Source organism: Oncorhynchus keta, chromosome 36, assembly GCF_023373465.1.
Source record: "Oncorhynchus keta strain PuntledgeMale-10-30-2019 chromosome 36, Oket_V2, whole genome shotgun sequence".
Lineage (NCBI taxonomy): Eukaryota > Metazoa > Chordata > Actinopteri > Salmoniformes > Salmonidae > Oncorhynchus > Oncorhynchus keta.
This window is the reverse complement of record NC_068456.1, coordinates 12,086,198-12,109,995: the sequence shown is the minus strand read 5'-3', so window position 1 is coordinate 12,109,995 and position 23,798 is coordinate 12,086,198. Positions and strand designations below refer to the sequence as shown.

At 41.9% G+C, this 23,798-nt stretch overlaps 2 protein-coding genes across 2 annotated transcripts in view; one reads left to right on the top strand and one right to left on the bottom strand.

The window, feature by feature from the left end:
- LOC118369648 (Golgi-specific brefeldin A-resistance guanine nucleotide exchange factor 1-like) overlaps positions 1-15,197 on the top strand; it is an 85,417-nt gene extending 70,220 nt beyond the window's left edge. Inside the window, exons 24-40 of the mRNA XM_052498244.1 lie at positions 12-188; positions 445-509; positions 708-831; positions 1,050-1,121; positions 1,248-1,342; positions 1,510-1,663; positions 3,084-3,309; positions 3,529-3,686; positions 3,901-4,147; positions 5,122-5,312; positions 6,722-6,872; positions 9,627-9,757; positions 10,083-10,184; positions 10,430-10,543; positions 11,207-11,390; positions 11,573-11,740; positions 12,368-15,197. Coding sequence (XP_052354204.1) covers positions 12-188; positions 445-509; positions 708-831; positions 1,050-1,121; positions 1,248-1,342; positions 1,510-1,663; positions 3,084-3,309; positions 3,529-3,686; positions 3,901-4,147; positions 5,122-5,312; positions 6,722-6,872; positions 9,627-9,757; positions 10,083-10,184; positions 10,430-10,543; positions 11,207-11,390; positions 11,573-11,740; positions 12,368-12,588 — 2,580 coding nt within the window. The 3' untranslated portion in view covers positions 12,589-15,197. The remainder of the gene's footprint in view (positions 1-11; positions 189-444; positions 510-707; positions 832-1,049; positions 1,122-1,247; positions 1,343-1,509; positions 1,664-3,083; positions 3,310-3,528; positions 3,687-3,900; positions 4,148-5,121; positions 5,313-6,721; positions 6,873-9,626; positions 9,758-10,082; positions 10,185-10,429; positions 10,544-11,206; positions 11,391-11,572; positions 11,741-12,367) is intronic.
- Positions 15,198-15,256: 59 nt separating this feature from the next.
- On the bottom strand, positions 15,257-21,284 carry LOC118369647 (core histone macro-H2A.2-like). Its single transcript, XM_035754191.2, has 9 exons — positions 21,098-21,284; positions 18,930-19,121; positions 18,639-18,745; positions 17,891-18,085; positions 17,660-17,770; positions 17,407-17,506; positions 17,218-17,307; positions 16,795-16,969; positions 15,257-15,853 (listed from the first exon to the last, which is right to left on the bottom strand). The coding sequence occupies exons 2-9, from the start codon at positions 19,099-19,101 to the stop codon at positions 15,688-15,690; spliced, it is 1,116 nt and encodes a 371-aa protein (XP_035610084.1). The 5' UTR covers positions 19,102-19,121; positions 21,098-21,284; the 3' UTR covers positions 15,257-15,687.
- Between the last annotated feature and the right edge of the window lie 2,514 nt (positions 21,285-23,798).

The window sequence follows — 23,798 nt, the reverse complement described above, 5'->3', positions numbered from 1 at the left end:
GTTCAATACAGTCGGCGGAGAACCTTCCCACAGTGTTTGGGAGTAACGGGAAGGCCCAGGTAGCCGCTAAGACCGTGTTCCACCTGGCCTACCGGCACGGTGATATCCTGAGGGAGGGCTGGAAGAACATCATGGACTCCATGCTGCAGCTGTTCAGAGCCGAGCTGCTGCCCAAGGCCATGGTGGAGGTCAGAACTGTTTCTTTATAACTAGCAATGGTCATGGACAGGGACAGGCATAACCAAGAAAGACTGTGTTTTTTTGTATGGTCTGTGAAAAACAAATGGTCTCGATCATGTTTCGAGTACCTATGGAACACGGAAACTTTCCATTCATTTTGTTGGGTGAAATGGGTCTTTTGGAACTTGGGTGCTATACTGCCGCCTGCTGGTATAAAACCAGAAATAATTTCCTTGTGGCGTTTGTTTGCTTATGTCCATACAGGTGGAGGATTTTGTGGAGCCAAATGGAAAGATTTCGCTTCAAAGAGAAGAGACGCCTTCAAATCGGTAAGTCACCTCACAATCCTGTCATACAATCTGTTACGCTGGCATAGCAGACTGAGCTCTTTCACTTGTGAAACCTCTTGAGTTTTTGACATTTTAAACCCAGTTCCAGTAATATTGTGAAACGGGTGGCTATCGCCAAGCATGAAATGTCTTTTTAAGAGTTTGACATCTCTCCATCTTTCTCTCTGTCTCTCCCAGGGGCGAGTCTGCGGTGCTGAGCTTTGTGAACTGGCTGACTCTGAGTGGAGCGGAGCAGTCTGGTCTACGTGGGCCCTCTACTGAGAACCAGGAGGCCAAGCAGGCAGCAATGCTCTGTATCAAGGTACCAGAACTAAACCAATCATCCCTCATCCCACTGCTTTGTCTCTGTCACAATCGTTCAAATTGTCTCTGGTGACCAGTATACTGTACGTTCTAGTTCAACTGTGTGGTTCATATCGTGCAGTTTGAATCTTTTCAAATTATGAATACATTTTTGTGGCTTTTTGTATACACGGTCAGTCTGGTAAATTGATTTGTTACCTGTCACTCCCGCGCCAGCAATGTGACCCAGAGAAGCTGATCACAGAGAGTAAATTCCTGCAGCTGGAGTCTCTACAGGAGCTGATGAAGGTAATCATAAGAGTCCAGGCAAATATTGTTCATCTTAACATGTGATTGGCTGAATATGAATTTCTGAGATGCAGGTAGTTTAGAATGTTCTGGTGTTGTTTACTAAGAGCTGTTTCTTGTGGACAGGCTCTGATCTCAGTCACACCTGACGAGGAGACGTATGATGAGGAGGACGCGGCTTTCTGCCTGGAGATGCTGTTACGCATCGTCATGGAGAACAGGTACGGCAGGAAACGGTGCGGTGTTTGCTTTGAGTCAGGGACCGTGTGATCGCCTGTTTATGTTTTGTCCCAAGCAAGTCCAGTAGGAATTACATCAGTCAAATCAGCTGTTTGAAAATCAGGCTTTGTTATGCTATTGAGTCCTTAAATTTTGTGTGTGTGTTTAGGGACCGCGTGTCATGTGTATGGCAGACGGTGCGGGACCACCTGTGCCACTTGTGTGTCCAGGCTACAGAGAGCTGTTTCCTGGTGGAGAGGGCTGTGGTGGGCCTCATCAGACTGGCCATCCGCCTGCTGCGCAGAGAGGACATCAGCTCACAGGTACACACACACACACACACACGAGAGCGGAAACCAAACTATCTAGGCGTACATCATTGGTTTAATGCATGTTTTGTGCTGTCAAACAGATAATGCAGAGATGATGCAGGTTTGATGCAAGTGATGGCACTGAGTGATTGGAGGATTGGACTGCTGATCCAATGGGATTTACATTTGATGGTCACACACACACACACACACACACACACACACACACACACACACACACACACACACACACGCGCAGCTTTATTAGGTCAGTGTCCTTTAGCCATTGCAATCGGTCTTATCTGGCCTGAGCTTAACAGCAATCATAAAGGAGGCTTAAATTTGTTGTATAACAAGTTTAAAAAAAAAGGATGTTTCATGCAATCATACTGGTATCAGATGTTTAATTTGTTCTGGCTTAAAGGCACAGGATGAACTACCTATCAGTATTCTTAGTCTGTGTTGATCAGTGGGACAATTTCATTAGCCAAGTTTTTACTGATCTAATCTTTTTCCAAGAGGGACCTGGTTTCTTGGTGACCTGGCCTGTAACCTAAATAGCGTTTATTATGTGACTGTCCTATTGGCCTTGAACTATTATATCATTGCAGTTTCTCGGCAATGTAAAGAAAATAGGAATGTGTTCTACTTTATATCCCATTGGGAAACCAAACAAGTCTCTAGTGAACACTTTCAAATGTATTTATGGATTGATTGTGAAGGAGTTAAAAGCGCCCAGTTATGTAAAGGTTGTTTACATGTTGGTTGTAAAAACCCTACTGTTTTGAGTGGTTGTTATTAACCAAGGGGGGGGAAATCTGTTTTTTTAAAGCTTAATTATTCTTGTTTTTTTGTCTTATTTACGGAGTTTTGCAAAAAGTGTCTTGTGATAAAGAGTTGCGTCTACTGTTTTGCAAAAAAGTGTTTAGCATTTGCATTGGTGTAAAACCAATGTCCACACGGTTCCAAGTTTCGCTCACATGGATCTCAGTTTCTTTCACTGTGTTTAAGAAATCGAGGAAAACTATAAATGGAGCATTAACTTTGGGTCCCATTTCTTCTATAAGGTATTTAATTGGCTTTCAATCTGATCTCTAACCCAGATGGACGTTGTTACAGCCAACTAATAGTGTTTCCTCCTTCCTTTTCTGTGTGAACCGTGGCGATCAGGGCAAACATCTTATGTTGCAGGGACTTGAATCCACAAATCCCACATTTGTTTTTCTAATCTTTTCCTTTCAAATGTGCAGTGAGACCAAGAACTGTGAGACCTAGTGCAGTATATACATTGAACTGTATTAGGAATTGTGAGCCGAATGTCGGGAACGTACTTCAATTCCCTAATCAGTGAGATCGAGGTCACCGGCAGTTCAAGCAATTGGTCTTATACAACGTTGGCGTCCACTTAACCCCCCTGCCACCCTATCTCTAGGTGCTGCTGTCCCTGCGTCTCCTGCTGATGATGAAACCACACGTCCTGGCCCGGGTTAGCCGGGAGGTGGCCTACGGCCTCCATGAGCTGCTCAAGACCAACGCTGCCAACATCCACTGCACAGACGACTGGTTCACCCTCTTCTCCCTAATCGAGTGCATCGGGGCCGGGATCAAACCACCCGCCTCCTTCCAGGTCACCTCCACCAGTCCCGACATCGACACAGGTCAGCCTCTTACATGTACAGCATCACGTGGCATGGTAGCCTACTTTGTTGGCCTTGGCAGCGGAGAAACCTTATGATCACCTAGTTTACTGTCAATTGCGTTGACTTTACACAAACAGCTCGGCTGTTATGTTACAAGGCACACGTCCACACTGTTAGTGGTGTGTTTTGATGCCTGGTATAAAAAAAAAATCTGTCCTGTTTCCACCTTTGTTCCAGGTGCCCAGTCAGACAGTGAGCTGTCGTCCCACCACCACAGCGAGGTGAGTCTGGACCGGGGCTACACCTCCGACTCTGAGGTCTACACGGAGCACGGAAAGTCCAGGATGCCCCGCTCTGTCACTGATGTGGATGTGGCCAGCAGTGGATGGCTGGTGGTAAGAGCCCACACACACACACTCGCGTCACCTGCACACACTTTTCTTTCGAGTGCTCAGATGATCAACTCCAGAGGTCTTCATAGCGTTAATACACTGTTTATTGTGGAACGCCACACTATAATAGTAAAGCTAAGCTTGTGTTATTTTGTCATATCAATGTCAGGTAATGCCTCAGCATACCGCACATCTCACACTGTGTTTATATTGGCAGGTTGGTAAAGATGACCTGGACATCAACAAGGTACCGGCCTCTGGCTCCAAGCCCCTGCTCAACCCTCTAGTGAACCAGTACAGCCTGACCCTGGGCCAAGACATGGGCTTCCACGACACCAAGTCCCTCATCAAGTGTGTGGAGTCCCTCTCCTTCATAGTACGCGATGCTGCACATGTCACCCCTGAAAACTTTGAGCTGTGTGTCAAGGCCATCCGGGTGTTTGTGGAGGCCAGCCTTAACGGAGGTACAACTTCCTCTTTCCTCACTTCCTGTTGACTGACAAATCAATTCCTATTTGAGGTTCATTTTATATTCAGTCTTTTTCCAAAGGGTTTCTTAATCTTCCAACAATGAATTCGGCATTGTATTTGCCTTTACATCAATGCTGTTTTCCAAGTGAACACAAGTCATCAAACAGTAATTTCTAAATTAAGCTTTGATAGTTTGGCATGTTGGGTGGTTACTCTTAAAAGCCTTTGGAAGGGGATCTCAATGCATGTCTATATAGTAACTAACCTGACTCTGGGTTCCCTGCCTCCCCCACGCCAACCCTAATTGAGGACTGTGTCACTCGGCTGCCCTTCTCCCAATTCATTCAGCAACAGCAGTCTGCTAGTGATCCAGACTCTAGAGTAAAACAAGGATTACAGTGGGAGATTGTTCACTGTGCAAGCCTGGCACCACTGATAGCCTTTTAATTTCTCCCAGCGCTCCAGACCCTTAAGATACCTGCTGTCAACACAGCTTTACACACTTAGCAATAAAGTTTGGTTGATCAAAGACCTCGCGCTAAGCACCGCTCTAATCTATATGGGAAGCGAATGGAAACCGCACAGCCCTAAAACCTGCTATTACTCAATTAGAATTGATATAGCCTTTGGGGTTTACGTGAAAGGAATGTATTTTTTCCTGGAGAGTTTCCTAAGCGCTAAGTCATACCCTATAGACCTATCCATTAAGATAATTATTATCATACTGCACATTGTCTTACACTAGAATGGCCAGTCCTGAAGTCATTCAGGTCTTGGTACTGTACGCCGCCTTAGGGTAAAGACATGGTCTCTGTACTGCTAAATTGGATTACCTTTGGGAGCAGCAAACAGTGGGCATTCATTCTCTGTTCAGAGATATCAGTCAACTATTAGGAGAAAATTTCACACTCAGGATATATCTGTAACAATGGCTAAAAACAGTCCCTCCATCTCTCCTGACCTACAGGCTACAGGACCCATGAGAAGAAGAAGAACCACAAGTACGACTCCCAGAAGTCCCGCGTGAGGAGGAAGCCTCGGGAGAAAGAGGGGGCATCCCGCCGCGCCAAGGCCTCCAGCCAGAGGCACTCCCGTTCCCATAGTGACGATGAGGAGGACGAGGGAGTCCCGGCCAGCTACCACACGGTGTCATTACAGGTTAGTCAGGACGTAAGTACCGCAGCCCTCTTTCCCTTCTACCTTGGTCTCTGTGCTGCTCAGGGGCTCTGTTCAGTTGGGTGAAACGTTCCGAACTACATGTTCGGAACGTATCTGAAGGTTCTGCAACGTTGTACCCTCCTAAATATGCCCCAGGTGTGCTCTGCCTCAGGTGTGTGTGGGTGGGAGGTGGGGTTGCGGAGGGAAGGTGGGGATTTGGGGAGATTTCGGTTATATCTTCCCCTCTCTTGGCACATTATGGTTGTCATGGCAATTAAGCAATGTTGTGGCCGTGTTTAGTTCTATTCTTCTTGAACTACTATTCTCATTTCCTGAAGTGTTATTAAGAAGTTACATTGTCTGCCATCTCTTTTCAGAACTAATTTGGCACTAATCAGGTATTCATGCTCAGTCGACTAATGCTAATATTCACCTCTTGTATTGCCTATTCACAAATTAACTGTCTTGGAAAGGCTGAGTTGTGAATTTTCAATGCTCATTGCTCTAGCTACTCTAAATGAAATTAAACTTTCAAACCTTGACTAATTAATTGCTTGGAAAGGTATATTATTAGATATTTAGGGCTGTGTAGGGTTGCAAAGAGCAAGAATATTACCAGTAACTTTAGGAATTTTGAAAACTTTAAAGACTTTTAGGGAATTTTCATGAAATGTAAAAGATATTCCCCCCAAAATGAAGATGTTTATAATATAAAAATAGAATCATAAGGCTGTAAAACATTATGCTAAATGTAACCCATCAACATAGTTAAAACTGTTGCTGTTTTAATGAGTATGGAAAATCCATATTTATTTATTTAAAAATATATATTTTTGGGTTTCCCATGTCAATATATATTTGTTGTAAGTGCTTTGGGGTCAAACTGGTGACGGTTGTGAAATAAGTCAATAGTTGGAAGAGCTGCAAAGTTAATTTAAAATTATATCATAAGATGTTTTCTCCAGAACCATATGGGATATCTACTAGAAACTCATGGAATGGATCAGATGGACACGTATATTAAATAAATGAAAAATAAAAATGTTTTTTTATAAATTTCCGAAATGTCTTTGGTAAATTACAGGGAGTTTTGCAACCTTAGGTCTGTGTAACATAAATGAAATAATTTAGACATGGAAAATACTGTACTATACAAGATGTGTAACTTCTCCATCAGCGTTTCAAAATGACATAAATATCAATACTCTTATCACAGATCATTACCTAAATATATTGTCAGCATTAGGATAAAGTACTTAGACATGTAAATGTTATTTTACTAAATGTTATTGAGGAAATGTCTTGCAGCCAATCCAGACATTAAGTCATACTCATGTTTAGAATCAAGCTGTATTGTGATTAGAATAGCTATGACCACATCATAATGACATGAAGTTCCCCTGGCTCAGCTGTTAGACCTGATGCACACCCTGCACACGAGGGCCGCCAGCATCTACAGCTCCTGGGCACAGGAACAGCGCCACCTGGAGGTCGCTGGGAAGAAAATTGAGGCTGACTCCCAGACACTGTGGACCAGCTGCTGGTGCCCACTTCTCCAAGGTCAGACTTTAACCCCTAGCTATCTATAAAACATATTTGCATATAGGCACCACTCAATTCTGTGTGTATTAATCGGGATTAAACACAATTCATTGTTTCCTAGTCATTTGAGGAATGTTTTAAATGTCATTGTGCGGAACCAAAGGCACATTTCCTGTTTTCGTGGATAATGTTTTCACATGTTAATGCTTTTTTGCTTATATTGGAACGAATGACTAGTATTTAGAGGAGAGTCATATACACTGAACAAAGCTTTACATGTTGATTTTTGTTCACATGTTTCATGAGCTGAAATAAGATCCCAGATATGTTCCATATGCACAAAAAGCTTATTTTTCGCAAATGTTGTGCACAAATGTGTTTATATCCCTGTTAGTGAACATTTCTCCTTTGCCAAGATAATCCATCCACCTGACAGGTGTGGCATATTAAAAAGCTGATTAAATAGCACGATCATTACACACGTGCACCTTGTGCTGGGGACAATAAAAAAATCCAATGTCAAGTGGAAAGCCTTGCCAGAAGAGTAGAGGCTGTTACAGTAGGAGCTACTGAACATGACCTCTCCTGGTACTACTGAACATGCACTGAAAACAATGGGTACAAAAGCCATAGTAACATCAGAATAGTAATCAATATATATAAAAACACAGAATCCCAAACACCAAACATAATGTTCATAAATCTGATTGTTGTCAATGTCAAAGGTGTTCATTCCACAGACTAGAGTGACTTATTTCTTCTTGGCTGGGGGATTTGAGCTATCATTATTTTTTTAGGCACATTCTTCTTTTTCTGTTCAGTCTGTTGGGACAGGAAGGACACTGGGTTTAATCTACTGATGTCCTTTATGCTGGTCATTTAACCTAGTGATGTTTTTTATCCTGCTAATTTACCTTTATGCTGTTGTACGTCTAAGTTTGAACATTAGTCATGAAGATTAGGAGAAAAAAAATGTATGCGCGAAAATAACTCGAGATCCTGAGGCCCATTGTGAGATTAATTTGTCTTAAGGTACTTGTGACCAACAGATGCATATCTATATTCCCAGTCATGTGAAATCCATTGATTAAGGCCTAATGAATTTATTTCAATTGACTGATTTTCTCATATGAACTAACTCAGTAAAATCCCCCAAATTGTTGCATGTTGCGTTTATATTTTTATGTCTTCAGAAAGTATTCACACGGGTCCCCTTGACTTATTACACATTTTTTTGTTACAGCCTGAATTTAAAATTGATTCAATTTAGATTTTTTTTGTCAATGGTCTACACACAGTACCCCATAATGTCAAAGTGGAATTCAGTTTTTCGAAATTAGTACAAATTCATTTAAAAAATGAAATTGATTCAAGACATTTCAGCTTAAGTATTTAACCCCTTTATGGCAAGACTAAGTTCAGGAGTAACAATTTGCTTATCATGTCACAAGTTGCATGGACACTGGTGTGCAATAATAGTGTTTAACATAATTTTTATTTCACTACCTCATCTCTGTACCCCACACATACAATTATCTGTAAGATCCCTTCAGTCGAGCAGTGAATTTCAAACACAGATTAGACCACAAAGACCAGGGAGGTTTTCTAATGCCTCGCAAAGGGCGGCACTTATTGGTAGATTGGTACAAAGATACAGACGTCCTTTCAAACTAAGTTGCCGCGGAGGAACGAAACCGCTCAGGGGTTTTACCATGAGGCCAATGGTGACTTTAAAACAGTTGCAGAGTTCAATGGTTGGGATAGAAGAAAACTGCAGATAAATCAACATTGTAGTTACTCCACAATACTAACATAATTGACAGAGTAAAAAGAAGGAAGCCTGTACAGAATAAATATATTACCTAACATGCATCCTGTTTGAAACAAGGCACTAAAATAAAACTGAAAAAAATAAAATTACATTTGTCCTGAATATATATATATATATATATATATAAGTGTTATGTTTGGGGCAAATCCAATACAACACATTACTGAATACGACTTTCCATGGGATTTTGCCAATGGGTATGCTTTTCATCAGCAAGGGTTTTTCAGGATAAAAAATAAACGGAATGGAGCTAAGCACAGGCAAAATCCTAGAGGACAACCTAGTTCACTCAGCTTTTCATTAGACACTGGGAAATTAATTCACCTTTCAGCAGGACAATAATCGACACGCGGGTTGCTTACTAAGAGTTAGTTTTGCTTGTTAGTTTTGCCTAGCTGCTTGAAACTCTATGATAAGAACTGAATATGGTTGTCTAGCAATGATCAACAACCTATTTGACAGGGCTGGAAGAATGTTGAAAATAATAATGGGCAAATGTTGCACAATCCAGGTGTGGAAAGCTCTTAGAGACTTAAACAGAAAGACTCGGCTGTCATCGCTGCCAAAAGTGATTCTAACATGTATTGACTCGGGGTTGAAAACTTATGTAATAAAGATTATATTAGTGTTTTAATTTTTCTTTTGTATTTAAAAAAAAAAAAAAAGTTACACATTTTTCTTCCACTGTAACACTTGAGTATTTTGTGTGACAAAAAAATGACATCCATTTTAACCCCACTTTGTAATGCAAAAAATATGGAAAAATTCAAGGGGTGTGAATACTTTTCTGAAAGGCACTGTAATTCACTGAGTTGACCCTTGAGAGAGTGGACTTAGTGGTCTTGTTCTCACGCCACTATATAGCATTCCACTTAACACTCTTGCCGGTCTTAACGCTTTATATCTGACATAAGTATCCATACATTGTGTGAATCCCATAGGGATAGCCTGGCTGTGCTGTGATGCCAGGCGGCAGGTGCGAATGCAGGCCCTGACCTACCTCCAGAGGGCACTGTTGGTCCATGACCTGCAGACACTAGATGCTGTGGAGTGGGAGTCCTGCTTCAACAAGGTGAGAGGAGGATGCTGAACATCTTTTACATTATAGGAGGACCACTGTGAAATGGTGTGTGTATGTGTAAGGAGAGTGGTGGGTCATGAGAATGGCTGCTGAATGGTTCCTCTGAAATATATAGTGAAATATATATGATTAATTAAGAGTAGGCACTTGGGGCCAAATCCTAGCTTGCCATGGGCATTTATTTAGAATTTTATGGCAAATATCTCATTGAATACAATGCAGTATTATGCAAAAAAAAATCTCAAGTTCGAAAATAAGTGGGAAATAATTTTATCAGTGTTAACTGTGTTCTAATCATTGTGTATTGTGTTGCCAGGTCCTGTTCCCCCTGCTGACCAAGCTGCTGGACAATATTAGTCCTGCAGATGTGGGAGGCATGGAGGAGACCAGGATGAGGGCCTGCACCCTGCTGTCAAAGGTCAGAGTTCAGTCAACACACAACAGGCAGCCATGTCAAAGTGTGAAATCTGTAATATGTGTTCAGACCGTAGGGGTGACTTTGTTGTTTTTGGGGGGGGGTTGAGAAATTTACAAAGTTGCTAAATCCTTCCCGTTGTCTAGCATTGCTTATCCGTCTGAAGAGCGATAGTATAATATGCTGTGTCAGGTACCCATGTCATATATGAATATCTCACTGTTTTCTATTGCTTTGTTCTCCACCAGGTGTTCCTGCAGCACCTCTCTCCCCTGTTGTCTCTGCCCACCTTCGCTGCCCTGTGGCTCACCATCCTGGACTTCATGGACAAGTACATGCACGCTGGCTCCAGTGACCTACTGGTGAAGATGCCTAATATTGCACAGTATCACATGTCGATTTCAACTCCTATTAGCTCATGTGTTTCTACGAGTAACTGCCAAAATAATGGAAACACTTGAGTAAATGAGGGATACAAAGTATATTGAAAGCACAGGTGTGGTTCCTGAGTTAATTAAGCAATTAACATTCCATGCTTAACGTCATGTATAGAAATGCTGGGCAGGCCATTATTTTGGCTAACATGACTATACCCTCAAAGGATGGCAATGCCCCTATCCACAGGCCATTAGTGGTCACTGGATGGTTTGATGAGCATGAAAACGATGTTAACCATCTGCCATGGCCGTCTGTCACCAGATCTCAACCCAATCGAACACTTACGGGAGATTCTACACTTGAATAATCTATGCCAAGGCTCATTAGAAGCTGTTCTGGCTCGTGGTGGCCGAACACCTTAATTAAGACACTTTATGTTGGTGTTTCCTTTATTTTGGCAGTTACCTGTAGCTAGTCTAAAAAGTCCATCACTTTACAACAATAAGTGGTCAAACGCAAAGGAGGGCACACAAGAAAAATAAGAGTTCATGTTCACTCCTATTCAGCTCTGTTCAGTGTTTTTTCCTTCTGTGTGTGATTGCACGGCTGATGGGCAGTTTTTTAAATGTATTTTTATCCGACCCCAGCTGGAAGCCATTCCAGAGTCTCTGAAGAACATGCTGCTGGTGATGGACACAGCAGGAATCTTCCACAGCGTCGACTCCCGTACGGGATACTCTGACCTGTGGGAGATCACCTGGGAACGCATCAACTGCTTCCTGCCTAACCTCCGGGAAGAGCTCTTCAAACAAACAGTCATACCCCAACCAGGTAGAGGACCACACACTATACCTGCATCTATTAAGGCCTTGTTTTCTCCAATATGCTTTGAATTAGTTAGAATACACTTCCTACATGTTTTTCATGATGTGTACTTAACCTTCAGTGTTATTTCTGCTATATAGCTACATAAAGCCAGATCACTGAAATGCAATGGTGCTCTGTGTCCATAGATCCTGCTCCCAGTCCCCCAGTGGAACTTGCCCAGCTGGCTGCCCCCTCCCCCCCAGCCTCACCACCCCCAGCCCAGGCCCAATCTCCAGTGCCAGCTGCCCCCACAGAGCCAAAGACCTTCAGCAGACCAGCGTCGCCCCAAGATCCTCCACCACCTAGTGCCAACGGTAACCATGTTAACATGGCCAGTCATAGGCCTCCCGGGTGGCGCAGTGGTCTAGGGCACTGCATCGCAGTGCTAGCTGCGCCACCAGAGACTGGGTTTGCGCCCAGGCTTTGTCGCAGCAGGCCGCGACCGGGAGGTCCATTTGGCCTAGTGTCGTCCGGGTTAGGGAGGGTTTGGCCGGTAGGGATATCCTTGTCTCATCGCGCATTAGCGACTCTTGTGGCGGGGCCGGGCGCAGGGCGCGCTAACTAGGTCACCAGGTGCACAGTGTTTCCGCCGACACATTGGTGCGGCTGGCTTCCAGGTTGGATTTGCGCTGTGTTAAGAAGCAGTGTGGCTTGGTTGGGTTGTGTATCAGAGGATGCATGGCTGTCGACCTTCGTCTCTCCCAAGCCCGTACGGGAGTTGTAGCGATGAGACAACTACTAACAATTGGATACCATGAAATTGGGGTAAAATTTCAAATAAAATAAAAACCATGGCCAGTCATTTATGAAATTTGGCCAAAGCCAATGATCATTATCAGTTTCATAGCCAACAATAAATGAATCAATCAATGTCCTCTTCTTTTCCAGGAACTGACAGATCATCTCCAGTGCCCCGTCGACTCCCCCCATGCCCACCCCAGTGAAGATGTCCCCCCAGATCTCTACCCCCCTGAGTCATTCCCACATGAGTCAGTCCCCCCTCATCCTGCAGCCACTGGCCTCCCATCTGCAGGTGGGGGGCGTGCCCCCCATGTCCCTGCCCATCATCCTCAACCCCGCCCTCATTGAGGCCAGCTCCCCTGTCCCCCTGCTCCCTGCCCCCAGGTCCACCGACCTTAGTGACACCCCTGAGGTAAAATAGAGCCACCTGCTGTCACAGGGGGACATTGTCCCCCACCTGTCCCCTAAACAACATAGCTTTCCTTAGGCTCTGCACCCCTTCACAGGAGGGGATAGACCAACTCTTGACAGAGAGACCCTGGCATACATGGTCATCTCTCAGACAACACTAAACAACCACAGACACATCTAGCTTTGGTCTTATCTAACATCCTGGGGCCTGCTGTCCTTCAATATTCACGTATTCATCAGAAAATACATATTTATGATATATTTATGATATACATATACGATGCTGCATGGATGTTAAGGACAGCACTTATTTGACTCGCTTCGATCTTTCCCACTTTTCCTACTGAGTCAGTTTCAACTTGAGACCTACAAAGTTAAGTCCGTTGTTAGTATGCCTCTGCTTCACAGTAATCTAGAGGTCCTGCCAGGAATAAATCATAGTGAATAACTTAATTGGTTTTAGGTGCTGCATGTTGTTTACTGAATAGGATGTACAGAGATGAATTTACTCCAGTCAAAGTATCAGGGCACTGTGTCTTAAAACAAAAGAGTGAAATACTAGCTATATCATAACTCTTGTATCTGAAGGTTGAAATATACGTGTACAGTAATATAAAAGCATACAGTTTATATATTTCCATTATAAAATTGTCTGAGGTTTTTGAAAATAATTATATTATATGATATCCTGAGATTTCCAAAGAGGGAGAAATTTGCCAACATGTTGTCACAAGCTTGTTCGCAAAAAGTTGATTACAATGCCCAAAATAACAAAACTATGTTTTAAAAGGACACTACGTATTCTTAAGTCCTCTAAACACTGTTATACCCAAGAGGGACAGAGGTGTGCATGGTTTGCCTTGGAAAGATGGATTTGAGATGCTGCCATTGCTAACAAGGACAGCACCTAGAACATTCTGAATGTGACGTCTGGCCTGGGCATGTCCGCTTTTATCGGTCAGGCTAGGGGAGTTTTATAGGAAGGTCTTAATGAGATTATTTAAATGAGTACAGTATTGACTAGCAGATTGAGCATAGACAGCCATCAGTAAATCTGGGACAAGCTGATCTAAAATGCAGTTTTCATTTTCAAGTGATGAGATGAATGGTCTGGATAATCTTTGCAAGTTTTCATTTGGGACTACTTTATCCCACTTGACACAGTGAAAGTAATTTTGCATGTCACTGTCCGTACAGTAAGCAGTACAGTAATTTATTGATTGCAGAGGAGTTCAGATCTTGGTAGGTTGAGGTTAGAGCCTTGATCTTCTGGCAAATTGTACCCAAACCAAACACCTCACTGCATGTGATGATGCAAGAAGAAGAGTTTTCAAAAGCATCAACCACTTAGAACAGGGATGAGCAACTGACGGCGGCCCGTGGCTCCTGTTTGAAAGGCCCTCGGATCACAGCCCCCCACCACAGTCGGGTTCTCAACTTACTGTTGTGGGTTAGAATAGTAGAATACACAAGGTGCAATTTCAGAATGTGGTTCTGCATCAGCTGTTTTTCTATCTACTGATAGTCAATTAGCCCATGTCAGCTAAAAATATTTCATTGCCAAGTTAATTTAGCGGCCAGCTATCCAGACTTGTTATCACGGTCAAATTACAGGCCAGGGGGCCCCCATTGATTTTGTTAGTCTCACTCGGATATCATATTAACAACTGCAAACATTTCTCTCCACCCTATGGCAAAATGTGTAGAATTGCAGGAAATTAGCTGTAAAATGCAAAATCTTCTCTCCACCCCACGGCAAAATCTGTAGAATTACAGCAAACATGCTTTAGAACTGCAACATTTTCTCCACACCATGATAAAAAATATGTAGAATTGCACTAAATTAACTGAAATGATCACCACTGTCAAGACATGGGCCACTAAAATGTTTTGCTCGCAATGGGGGGGTGTTATGTGGGTATGCAGACCTACGAGCAACTGCATCGCCTCATGATGAGTTAAGATTTTTTGTGGCCCCCCCACCCCCATCATTTCAGAGCAGTATACTACAAAGCAAGATCAATGACTTGGACATAACTTTATGCTAAAGATTAGCATGAAACTAGCATTGTCTAATTGACTCAACAACCAGAAAATACATATGTTAGTATAGGTTTATTAAAATAATAAAACAGAAAATGAAGTTATATCTGGTTGTTTATTAAAGTTAGCTGGCTAACTCGTTGATGCTGCTTTGTAGTCTTATCCCTGCGGTGACTATTTTGAATGACCAATCTTGTGATTTGCGTAACCTTCAGTGCAGTTTATTTCTCGGCCGTTGCCCTTATCAGTCTAAAATTGTAATCTTATTTATTCCGCTAGGAATGGGCTGTTGGGAGCAACTGCTTTCAGGTCAGGTTATATTACTCTCCTAATCCACTGCCTTATGTCAGAGAAATTAGAAACGCATTAGTCTGTCTGTGCACCAACACTATACAATGAAGTGGAGCCCCTCTTTCACAGGGTTGTTAAGTCGTTTTGGAAGCTGTTCATTTGTTGTACTGCATTGTTAGGTATACCAGGCGCTAATTCTTGAGTGAACAGGAAATTACATGTGTATATATAAATAAAAGGTAATGTACTTTTTACAATGTAATAAATATAATGTAATGAAACTGGGTTGCTGTGCTATTCATGGGTGTTGGTAAATGATGCATCAATCAAATCAGAACTAGATCTGTGGTGTAAAACATCTGGATTTTTATTTCAAAGCAGAATGAGAAACACTTTTCTTAGTAAACTAACTGTATCAGAAACTACAGAGGGATTCTAGCAGAAAAAACAACCGTCAAAATTGTCTTTGTACATGGAATGTGAAAACAATCTCAGTAAATAAGGGATAAGAATGACAAGCCATGGGATTATTAATTGAGTCTAGTCTAAAAAGAATGCAATCCTGTAAAAGGAAGACAGTGTAACATAAATGCGTACAGTACTTCACTCACAAACATATTTTTTTTTTGCCTTCCGAGGGCTATCCAATGTCAAAAACGCCTACTTACAGCACCTTTGATCACACTATATCAGCTGCAAAAAACAAAGATCCATCTGAAATACAACTGCAACCGTTAAAAAAACACCTCAAATCAAGCATCTCTTCAGCTCAGCTTCACTTGGCATCCAGCTTGGCCATTTCCTGAAGGTATATTCCGATGCTCTCGCTGTCAAACAGTACAAAGTAAATGTTTTTCAGGGAGGAGGTCGTCGCAGAGACAAAATGGTTGGAGATGGCCTTGAGGATCAGCTGGGCGGCTGTTTGCTTTGGGAATCCATTCCTACAACCAGGAGAGACACAGATATGGGCTCAATCTCAATTTGACTTTCCACAATCTCCTTGATTGGAGGAGATAGGTTAAAGGCATTTTGAGAAGGAATCAAGGAAAGATTTAGAGCCCTGGTTCAGAATGTTGAACTATGTTAATTTAGTTGACAAGAAATGTCAACAGCCAATTTTTCCTGATGAGATGCCATGAAAAGTACCATAACTGCTGAGTTTTAATTTTAGTTGAGAAATTCCACGTCCAATCATAAGCATGCATGCCTTTGCAGAATATTTAATGCAATCCTCTCATTGGCAGAATTAACGTTTTTTTAAGCACGGTCTGATTGAGCTGATCTGCCCGGCTCTCCCACACAGCTCCCAGGTGGTCACTTCAGTCACTCGTCAATCTTTTTAACTGGCAGCAAGGACACTTCGATTGTAAGTAACCTAAAGTATACTTTTTTTCTTTACTCTCTCATACTATTTGCTGAATATTAGTAGTACAGTAATATTTCTGCCATTGTTGTGGAAAGCTCCGATTCTTCCATTTTTAACAGAATCACTTATTTACCCCCACTCCAAGGTTATGAAGGGGAGATAAAAGCTGAATGCCTAAATTGTTTAACATGTAGCCAAGGCTTTGTAGCCTGTGGTAAATCATTGCTGGCATTGGTTACAATCTGACACAATAACAATGTGCCAGCTATATGAAGGGATAGTAGGTCTAGTTGGACAAGACTATCTCAATGTACACATGTACACTAATTATTAAATTCACTGACTAATATGCGACAAAGTCTGACTAAAACTAGACAAATTGTTCAGAGTTTTAGTCGACTGATAACGAAGGAGGAAATTATTCAATTGTGACTAAGACTAAAAGTAATTTTAGTTGTCAGTGTTTAAAAAAATTGTTACTGGTATAGATTTAAAGCTGTAGTTGAGTAGTCTCACCGGCCAGCAGGAAGTGAGGGGAAGGCAACGGACTTGAGTTTCTTCTCCTCTGCAGCAGAGAGGCAGGCCTTGACAGTCTTCTCCAGCTGGTCCTCACACTTCTCTGAGCCCCATTGAGGGATGTTACAGTGGATGACAAAACGAGCTGGCATCCCACTGGCCTGGCTCACCGCAACTACAGGACGAAGACACGGAAACACACACTGATGTTTCCCTCTTTCTATGTAGGTTTAAATATACGCATTGACAGTGTACTTGAGGCTAGACAGGTGAGTGAGGGCGAGACTATCATGTGTCAATGATGCTGAATGTGGTTCTTTGGATAAACACATTTGGTATTAACATAATTTCATTAACATTGCATGCGAAACTTCTCAAACCTCTCATTCAGCAGATTTTACTCTAGTTTCCAGATCTCCATACCTGATGCTACCTCCAAAGGTCCCTGTGCTTTCCGCAGTTCTTTCACTGCCTCCAAGAAGTCTCGCCCCCCTGCCTTCTCCAGGGCACTGCCTGCAGACGAGCACACAACAGGTAAGAGGGATAATTATAATGGGCCGTGGGCCTTTCACACGTCTAAGAAGAAAATACCAGCAGGTCTGACTTTCTCACCCACTCCCTCTTTGAGGTCCATCTCTGCATTTGTGGGGTTGATGATTCCCTCCACCTTGATGGTTCCAATTTTGCTAATTTCACTCTCTGTTAGTGAAAGCTGTTTTAGGGGATGTAGAGTTGAAGTTACAACAAAATCACTTAGAAACTCGACTCGTGTCACTTATTTCCAAGGTGTATGACTGAGGTATCTTTATAAAAGGTGTAATAGAATGACATGTCATTGCTGACATGAGCCTACGTTTAATGATACCTTTTGTCCAAGGAACAGGCTTTTCGCTGAGAGGATAGTGAAGCCATCCCCTGGCCCATCTTCCACTGTTGAGTTAGCGACAACAGCCTCTTTGTCGTTTTCCGTGTTTTTCTTTGAATAGAATCAATGAAAAACAGAACACACTCATGCTTCTTATAGCACTATAACAAACACATGGACAAATATTGAGATGTTTGCTGTCATTGACGAAGCCCATTCATGTGTACTTACCCTCTGTTTGCGACCTGGTTTGCCTTTGCCTTTTTTGGTGGTAGGTTTCTTGATGCTCTTGACGCGTTCCGCCCTCTTCTCTGGCACGGTTACCTGAGTGTCCACTTTCACTCGGCTGCCCCTCTTCTTGGACAGCAGCTCAGGGTGGATGCGAGGCAGAACCCCTCCGTTTGATATGGTCACCCCTCTGAGAAGCTGAGAGGCCACAGAACAGGTGAATCAGTTGACTATTCTGTCTCATTGGTCAATTTCTTCCCTCTGAGAAATACTAGGCAAGTGGTAAAAATCCTGCTAAAATGATAAAGCTCATTGTCTAAGTGTAATTATTTCATCCCCACTTATTTGAATATAGGCGCAATGTCCCCACTGTCTAAAAAAAAAACATTACATATTTTTGAGTGTATTGAGCATCTAACCTCTTATAGTTAGTTATGTGTTGTCAGGATTTGGGGCCTCAACAAAACCGTTTCTCCATTCGAGGTTAACCACAAAGCGGTGGCAGTTCATGCCTGATGAAATCCTACCTGATACAGATGCCATTTGGCGTCAACTGCACCTTCCTGAACACTTAGACAAAGGGACTATCTTCATCATTAGTTTTATGGATCCCTATTGGGCACTAATCTACTGTAATATAATATGTTGGAACAATTGTGCAAGTGAAGTGGAACAACATGAAAAATGTACTCTGCTGAGTTCATTATAGGATATTTTTGAAATGTCCGTTTCAAGGGGAATAATACTGTACCTGGTTGAGCTCCTCGTCATTGGCGACAGCCAGTTTAATGTGCCGAGGAGTTATTCTGCCTTTTTTGTTGTCCCTTGCTGCATTCCCTGCCAACTCCAAAATCTCAGCTAAACAAGAAAGTGTCATTAGAAAAATGTTCTGCCACCAATAAAATATAAATTTTCATATTTTACATAATCCTGTAATTAATACACAAGTGAATTTAGGAACATTGTTTTTTTGTGTTTGCTGACACATGACGACACTGTCTTGACATTGGTGTGTGTGTTTTCACTCAGGCGAGATACCAACCTGCCAGGTACTCTATGACGGCTGCCATGTAGACGGGTGCCCCCATGCCGATGCGGTACTTGTGTGTCCCTGTGCGTAGATACCTCATCATCCTCCCCACAGGAAAGATGACTCCTGCTCTGGCGGAGCGGGACAGTTTGGTGGTCTTCTTCTTTCCTCCTCGGGCTGACATCTTGCCTCAGCTATGTCTACCTGGGGAGGACAGCAGTCGTATCACCATGGTTAGTGTTCAGGATGGAGATTGCAACTACATTCAATTGGTTATTTGTTCTATACATGCAACAATGAACCAATTGAAATACACTAGACCCTATTGTGCAAAATTGTTTTTATCATGCCCACTTGCCCAAAGGAATTTAGTAAGACTACATTTACTTTAGTGGAGGTTGGTGGGAGGAGCTATAGCAGGACAGGTTCACCGTAATGGCTGAAAGGAAATAAATGGAACAGTATCAAACAAATGGAAGATGTTTGACTCTGTTCCTTTTATTCCATTCCAGCCATTACAATGAGCCCATCCTCCTATAGCTACTCCCACCAGCCTCCACTGATTTACTCCTGCAATTGTGCCATTTTGAAGCTTCTATGCATTGAATGGTAAGGGTATGTGGTGGGAGCAGAATGACTAGAGGCAGGTGTGTTTGACAGGTGTGCACAGGTAGCAGAATCAAGATATGAAGTCTGGGTGTGAAAAGTAAACCAACGTGTCTATATAATAGGCTATATGACTTATCATTCTTTAAACTGATAAAACATGCATAAACACTTGAAGAATAAAGATTGAGATGTACAGAAGAGGCCTATCAGGGGCATCATATTGTCCTCGTGTAGGCAAGAAAAGACCTATACCTTGACTTTGCAAAGTTGATAAGAACAGAGACAGAATTAAACAAGCCGAGCACACTAGATTAGCATATTATTCCAAATTATTAAGGAATTAAAAGGCCTACAACATTTAAAAGCCCAGTGCAGTCAAAAACGTGATTTTCTGTGTTTGATATATTTCTACACTGAGGTTGAATAATACTGTGAAAAGGATAATGCAAGAGCTGTTTGAAAATACTTTTTGGGTTTGGCCTTCCATGGTGACATCACCACCCGGCAAATTAGTTAAGACCAATAAGAAAGAGTTCCAAACCTCTCTGCCAATAACGAGCTGATTTTCAGTTTTCCCGTCCCCTCTCACTCCCAGACCTTCCTAGCAAAATTCTTCCTTGAAAAATTGCTCTTTGCTAAGGTTTAAAAAAACAAACATCTTAATTGAAAACAATCACACTATAGTACTTAACTGTTACCCAGAAATGAATTGATATTGAGATAAAAACGGCTGCATTGGAACTTTTAAGAATTCAAATAAATTGCCAAATACGAAGAATTGTAAAGTTGTGCATGAGTAACGTTATTAGTTTGATTTTCAAGATGGGAAGGTTACTTTGCCAGAGGTTGTAAACAAACTAAATAATACTAGTACAGAAGAGGTCCGCGGTGGCCTACAGTAGAGTCCCAGATTTAGAAATTCCATTTGCAATCTGAGACCCGATATATTATTTCGGATTGCTATGCCCTATTGCATTGAATGCATTACATTTTCTTGTGCATCGTGAATGCGTTTTGTATCATCGATTGCTCTCATGCAAGGGCAAAATACAAGAACAGAGAAAAGATCGTGACACCTACTGTAACCTACAATACTCGACGTAATTGAATTCATATTTTTCGTAAAATGTGACGTTTAAAATTAGATCCTAGCCGACATAACAAGACAATGTACAAATCGCCATGAATATAGGACAAATTAAATACATGTGTATACATAGACGTTCTATTCTGCAGGAATAAAAATTCACATGCTGGTAGGCCTACGTGTGTTTTTCGGATAGGGTACGCGTATTGAAAAAAACATTATGCACACCTATCTAATCAAGGGCCTCGCTTCAGTTGGTCGCCTGTCCCCTATAAATACGCGGCTGTTCTCAAATAGAAAGGTCTGCTACATCGGGCCGTAACCTTTCTTGTAATTATGTTGCTCACATGCTACAGCGCAACCACCATTTTGTTTTCATTGCATTGGATGTGTAATCTCATCAGACATGAAAAGAAATTCTTTCGGAGACGCAGCTCGCCACATAACGAAATAAGCCGGATATGCGTGAGCGTGAAATTGGTACCTGTTTGTCGTCCTTTACACGAATAAATGCAGACCCGAGTAACCTTTCACAAATCCCCCGAGGAATTGCTATGTTTTTTTTCTTCGCTGTCCTTATGCGTATCCTGTTCCTAAAAAAAAACTACAGCCACAACCACCGTACATTCATAGGAGGCTGGCTCAACGCTACTACTGATGCTGCAAAGTGAAAAAAAAATCATTCCAGGGGAAAGTAGAATGAAACGCCCCCTTAAACATGGCTTCCAGGGGAGAAGAATGTTGGTTGAAATGAACGCGAAGTGTTTAAAGAAATGAGACAGAATTTGGCTTTGTATACCTATAGATACCTAGAGATAAGTGTGGGCTATGTGTAGAACACATTGTGGATGCATACACAGACACTCCAGTCCATCCTAGTGTAAAGGCTACTGTGTAGTAGACCAAGAAATAGGCATCATGGTTGCCCACCTTCATTGTGTAAATTCTGCATAGCAGGTAACAACAACAAAAAACTCAAGAGTATACTGTAGAGGCCGACACTAGCCACCCCCTCCAGAGTAGGCCTACCTGCCAGGAGCATCACAGTGCAATGGCATACATTTATTTTACCCAGGTCCAAAATGGAACATTTCCGCAGATCCTTTTTACCATAATATATGAGGCTTTTTAACACAAACACTTTTTTATTTATTGATGTGCTGCTTTTAGTGTCTGTGTCCTTGTTGTGTTTTTGTGGTGTATTGTATTAGCAATGCATGTTTTGGCTGGTGCAATCAAATCTCCCCATGGGGATTAATAAAGTAATATATTTTAATATTGGCCATTTGGTTATTCTGTGTAATCCCATGTTGCCTTAATGTTGCAAAATCTCATATTCCTAAAATAGTCAATAGTCATAAAACATATGTTAAGTTGACATTTACAGGCTATTGAAACTGAAAATACAGTTGAAGTTTACATACATTTAGGTTGGAGTCATTAACACTCGTTTTTCAACCACTACACACATTTCTTGTTAATTTTGGCAAGTCGGTTAGGACATCTACTGTGTGCATGACACGTCATTTTTCCAACAATTGTTTACAGACAGATTATTCACTTATAATTCACAAAATAACAATTCCAGTGGGTCAGAAGTTTACATACACTAAGTTGACTGTGCCTTTTAAACAGCTTGGAAAATTCCAGAAAATTGTCATGGCTTCTGATAGGCTAATTGACATAATTTGAGTCAATTGGAATGATACCTGTGGATGTATTTCAAGGCCTACCTTCAAACTCAGTGCCTCTTTGCTTGACATGGGAAAATCAAAAGAAATCAGCCAAGTCCTCCGAAAAAGAATTGTAGACCTCCACAAGTCTGGTTCATCCTTGAGAGCAGAAGGTACCACGTTCATCTGTACAAACAATAGTACGCAAGTATGAACACCATGGGATCACGCAGCCGTCATACCGCTCAGGAAGGAGACGCGTTCTGTCACCTAGAGATTAACGTACTTTGGTGCGAAAAGTGCAAATCAATCCCAGAACAACAGCAAAGGACCTTGTGAAGATGCTGGAGGAAACAGGTACAAAAGTATCTATAAGTATCCTATATTGACATAACCTGAAAGGCCGCTCAGCAAGGAAGAAGCTACTGCTCCAAAACCGCCATTAAAAAGAAGCCAGACTACGGTTTGCAACTGCACATGGGGGCAAATATCGTACTTTTTGGAGAAATGTCTTCTGGTCTGATGAAACAAAAATACAACTGTTTGGCCATAATGACCATCGTTATGTTTGGAGGAAAAAGTGAGGATCTTGCAAGCTGAAGAACACCATCCCAACCGTGAAGCACGGGAGTGGCAGCATCATGTTGTGCTTTGCTGCAGGAGGGACTGGTGCACTTTACAAAATAGACGAGGCAAGGACATTTATGTGGATATATTGAAGCAACATCTCAAGACATCAGTCAGGAAGTTGGTCATAAATGGGTCTTCCAAAGGGAAAATGATCCCAAGCATACTTCCAAAGTTGTCACAAAATGGCTTAAGGACAACAAAGTCAAGGTATTGGAGTGGCCTTCACAAAGCCCTGACCTCAATCATATAGAAAATGTGTTGCCAGAACTTAAAAAGCGTGTGGGAGCAAGGAGGCCTTACAACCCTGACTCAGTTACACCAGCTCTGTCAGGAGGAATGGGCCAAAATTCACCCAACTTATTGTGAGAAGCTTGTGGAAGGCTACCTGAAACGTTTGATCCAAGTTAGCAATTTAAAGGCAATACACTCAATTAGTGTTTGGTAGCATGTAAACTTCTGACCCACCGGGAATGTGTTGAAAGAAATAAAAGCTGAAATAAATCATTCTCTACTATTATTCTGACATTTCACATTCTTAAAATAAAGTGTTGATCCTAACTGACCTAAGACGGGTACTTTTTACTCTGATTAAATGTCAGGAATTGTGAAAAACTGAGTTTAAATGTATTTGAGAGAGAGTTTCAGTTAATCCAAAAATTAAATGAAGGCAGTTGAAACCATATTACAGCCTGTATGACTAGCTATTTTATGCATCAAGGGGAAATCACATGGGACTAGGTTGTCAGATGAACCAATCAGAATCTCTGACTCCATCTTTGATCTGCCAAAGTCAATTGCTAAATGGAGCCATGTCTGAATTAACTTCCAAACAACTCCCAGGCTTGATTTGTCAAATCTCATAATACCTTGACACACTGACAC